We start from the raw sequence: 4,355 nt of genomic DNA, 5'->3' as shown, positions 1-4,355 counted from the left end.
CGTCCTCACCGAAGAGCCTTGCCCTCGTCCCGGAAGGTGTTGAGCCCGTCATCGCAGGACTTGGAGCGCTCCGTGGTGATCGCCAGCAGGTAGGAGGAGCGGCGGCCGGCCTTGATGCTGCCTGCAAAACGCCCGCATTGGGCCAAAGGGTCAGTGGGGCCGTAGGCTGGGGGCTTCCACGGAGCCCTCCTCTCTGGGCAGGGCCAGGAGCTGGAGCCAGCGAGAAGAGGTCAGACATCCGGTAGCAGGCCCAGCAGAGACTGTGGCAGCGAGGGGGAGGGTGGGGATGGGTGTGGGGAGCACTCACTGCAGTCCTTGGAGTAATGGCGGCCGAGGGCAAAGGTGAAGGTTGGGGAGGATGGGCTGGTGCCCAGGACGGGAGCCGAGTTCATGGCACTGGAGACCACAGCAGAGGCGGGGACGTGCTTGGCTTGTAGGTCAATGCTGGGGCTGGTGGGCTCATCTGCGAGAATGAAGGGAGTGGTGGGTGAAGGTGGCAGAAAGCTGAACCTGCCTGTCCCCCACCCCCAGCCTTGCCTCTGGGCCCAGACCCCATTCCCAAGGCCCCTCAAGTCTCCAGGGCCCTGCTGACAACATGCCCACAGCCAAGGGTGCCCACCAACCAGACTGTTACCATGGAGGCTCGGCCCCTGCCTTCCCCAGCACACCAAGGGCACCCAGGCAAGGGGTTGAACTACCCTTCTTAGACCACGCCCCTGAGGGCAGGGCTGTGTCGCCCCAACCAGACTGGGAGCTTCTTGGGGATAAAGACCGTCTCCTGCTTTAGGGAGGGTTGTTCCCCCTCAGACTGGGAGTATTTTGAAAGCAAAGATTTGCCTCCCTCTCAGACGGGGAGCTTATAGGGCTGTGTCTGCCCACTCAGACTGAAGGCTGGCTGTGGGGGGCCTGGCTGTGGAGGGCCAGGCCGGGGGCTCCTCACCCTCAGTCCCACAGCTACACTCCCGTGAGCTCACGAGCCTCGGCTCCATTTCTCAGCTCCTGGCTTCCAGTCCCATGACTGTGCATCCAGTCTTTCTCCCAAGCCCCTAGACCCAGCCCAGCTCACCCTGCTCCCTCACACGTGCCTCAGATTCAGCAAACCCGAGACCTTTCCCTGCCCTCCTCCCTCCCATTTCCAAACGGAGGCCTCACGCTCCAGCGAGGCGAGAAACCTGGGAGTCGCCTGGCCTCTCCACTCTCTTGTCTTTCCGTTATCCAACATCTGTCCTAGAGGCAGCAAACTTTCTGTATTCCCTCTGCTCTCAGGGTAAGGTCCAAACTCCCTGGTCTGACAAGGCCCCTGCAGACCCATTCTGAGCACCTGGAGGGGCATCCTGCCTCCATCATTTCAAGGTCCTTGCATACTCCAGTCTCTCCCCCTCAACATTCTTCCCCTAGCTAACTCCTTCTCCGTCCTTCTAGGCTTAGCCAAAATCTCCTTTCTCGAAGGTTCTCTCCTTGGCCACCATCCCAACCCAGGCTATGTGGCCCTTCCCTGTCTCCTAGAGCCCCCTGTACCCCCATCACACACTCATCCCACTGGCTTGCTCTTGTCTGATCATACATCCCCATGTTGGGCCATACACTCCAGGAGAGCGTGGAGCCTAGCACAGTGCCTGACACAAATACTTGCTAGATGGATGAAAGGTTGGAGGATAGATGGAAAGAACAAAGAATGAAAGAAACAAAGAAAAGATAGAAGGATGTAAAGAAGGGTGAAAGGAAAGACTGATAGAAGAGTGGAAAGAAAAAAAGAAAGAAATGAATGAATGAACAAAGAGGAGGGAGGAAGAAAAAAAATGGATGGATGGATGGATGGACAACGAAACAGACTGATCCCGTCAACACCCAACCCAGAGCTTTCCCCATGGTGAGAAGTGGGTGGGGTACAACAGGGCACAGATTACCAAGTCTCCCAAGACAGCCCCCTGCACCGTCACTCACCAATGAAGGGGATGGAAGCCAGAGAGTCTTCTGTAGTGGCCAAAGGGGCCACATTCCTGCCCGGGCGTTCCCCTCGCCCACTGGTCTCTGGCTCTGGGCACTCGTCACCAAATCCACGGTTCATCTGTCTTGCAGGGGGGAGCTGGACCTTGCGGCCCGTTGGCGGCTTCTGCCTCAGGACCACCTCATCTCGATGATCCTCGGCGGGAGGCTCCAGGGCCCGGGGACTGGGTTCTGGCCGACCAACCCTGGGTGGTTCAGAGGCCTCTGGTAGGAACGGTGCAGAGGACTGGGCCAAGTTGAAGGTGGGCAGTCCTCCAAAGGGTGAGTCCCGAAAGGAGAGTGCGTGCAGGAGGCCAGTCCGGCGCTGGAATGATGGGCTGTAGCTCCGGTACCCAATGTAACCCGTGTCATCCAGGCCCTGCAGACCAGGTGGGGGTGGAGCCTGGGGCCCGGAGAGGTCTCTGGATGGGCAGGCTGGAGTGCGGGCTGATGGACGCTGGGAAGTCCAGCCACAGCGCTCGAATCGGGGTGACACCAGCGCCCCTGGCCCCAGTGCCTCAGCTGAGTGGGTGGTCCGGCTCAGGTAGTCGTCTGAGCGAGCTCGGTGCCAGCCTTCCTGGCCCAGCTGGCTCAAGGCACCCTGGGAGGTGGAACAGGGCCACGGGTGGCGGGCAGTCATATCCTCTAACCGGTCTTGGGAGGCACTGCGGACCCGAGGGGGCATGGCGTGGCACCGTCTCTCCCCCGCCCTGCGGGGGACCTGGTTAGACAGCCAGTGTGACAAGGCCTGCTGGCACTCCAGTTTGCTGGGGAGCACCCGGCTGCCAGGCTCCGGGAAGGCACGGGGTGTCCGGGGCTCTAAGGGAAGGTGGGGGAAGGCACCAGGGCTGGGGCGGGGCTGGCTCATCCCCAAAGAAGGGTTGTCCGAATGGGTGCGGACAGTAGATGGGACGCGGGGCCCCGGGTCACTCCAGGCAGCAGGACTCCGGGGGTCACTGGGCAGTGCTGAGTGGGGCTCAGGCACCATACTGGCCCAGGCAGAGACCCGGGCTGGCGGGGCGTAAGTCTTCCGATGGTAGCAGATGGGGGGCGGCTCTGGGATGCTCTGGGCCTCTCCAGAATACGGCTCGTTCCCTCTCAGGTAGGCATCCTGCGAGTAGGCCTGGCGGGGGACAGAGGCAGGTGAGCAGGGCTGGACAGGTCCCACAGGGCCGGGCTGCAGGGCCCCGGGAGCTCAGGATGACAGGGAAGGGGACCAGGCAGGAGCAGTCCTGAGTGGGTAGGGGAGAGAGGGCGTGCTCCAAAGACAGTGGGTGGAGGACAGAAATAAGAGGCTTTTGAGAGTCACACACACACACACACACACACACACACACACACACACACACCCTCACTCACTCACTGGAGAAAGAGCCAGGATTTCTCTAAGGCTTATGACAAGGACTGCCCTTAGCCACAAACATTCCGACATCTGCTTTCTGGGGTCCTCCCCCCTGCTGGCCTCAGCTGCCTTCCTGCTTCCTCATGTCCAACAGTGCCCACAGGGCTGGGAAGTCCCACCAGGGACCAGTCAAGGTGGCAAATGACAGAGAAGGAAGCCGGTTAAGGGGTGTGTCTGGGGGGAAGGGGGGTGGTAGGCAGCCAGAAAGCCCAGCTGTCCAACCTTCCCCTGGATGGGGAGCTGGGCCTGGCCCTGGGCCGCTGGGGTGAGCAAAACCAGCTCCCCTCCTGCTCCCTGAGCCAGGTTGGGGGAGGGGCCAGACTGGCCGAGGGGCCCTGGGCCACCTCTGCCACCCAGGCCTGGAATTTGGCTCAGGAGCTGAGGCTGACGCTGCATTGCTGGGGAGCGGCAGGGCCGGTGCCCAGGAAGCCAAAAAAGGAGGCAGCCCCCGGGGCCGCAGCCCGGTGCCCTATCCCAGCCTGGCCCTTGATGGGCTGCCCGGTGGCCTATCTCAGGGTGAGTATCCAAGGGTGGGAGGGTGTAACCAAACAAGCGCGCGAACACACACACACACTCACACACACACACACACACACGCTACACCACAGGAGACACCGGAAAATACACACCCAGAAACACACACACAGACAGAGAGAAACACAATGAGACACACACACAAATAACTACACCTCCAGCCCCGACACCCACATCACAGGAGGAGAAGGAGCTACACCACACCCCGCACACTGAGCCCCTCGGGCCAACACCGCCCTACACCACAGGAGACACCGGAAAATACACACCCAGAAACACACACACAGACAGAGAGAAACACAATGAGACACACACACAAATAACTACACCTCCAGCCCCGACACCCACATCACAGGAGGAGAAGGAGCTACACCACACCCCGCACACTGAGCCCCTCGGGCCAACACCGCCGGCCAGGGACACACATACCTCT

At 60.9% G+C, this 4,355-nt stretch overlaps 1 protein-coding gene across 5 annotated transcripts in view; it reads right to left on the bottom strand.

The window, feature by feature from the left end:
• Positions 1-4,355, bottom strand: part of ARHGAP23 (Rho GTPase activating protein 23) — a 55,857-nt gene that overhangs the window by 43,500 nt on the left and 8,002 nt on the right. For all 5 annotated transcript variants that reach the window (XM_006774276.2, XM_015570875.1, XM_006774275.2 and 2 more), the window contains 3 exons: positions 1,945-3,109; positions 308-463; positions 10-121 (listed from right to left, as the gene is read on the bottom strand). In XM_006774276.2, the coding sequence (XP_006774339.2) occupies positions 10-121; positions 308-463; positions 1,945-3,109 (1,433 nt within the window). The remainder of the gene's footprint in view (positions 1-9; positions 122-307; positions 464-1,944; positions 3,110-4,355) is intronic.

Source organism: Myotis davidii, unplaced genomic scaffold (genome assembly GCF_000327345.1).
Source record: "Myotis davidii unplaced genomic scaffold, ASM32734v1 scaffold327, whole genome shotgun sequence".
NCBI lineage: Eukaryota > Metazoa > Chordata > Mammalia > Chiroptera > Vespertilionidae > Myotis > Myotis davidii.
This window is presented reverse-complemented; position numbering and strand designations above follow the sequence as displayed.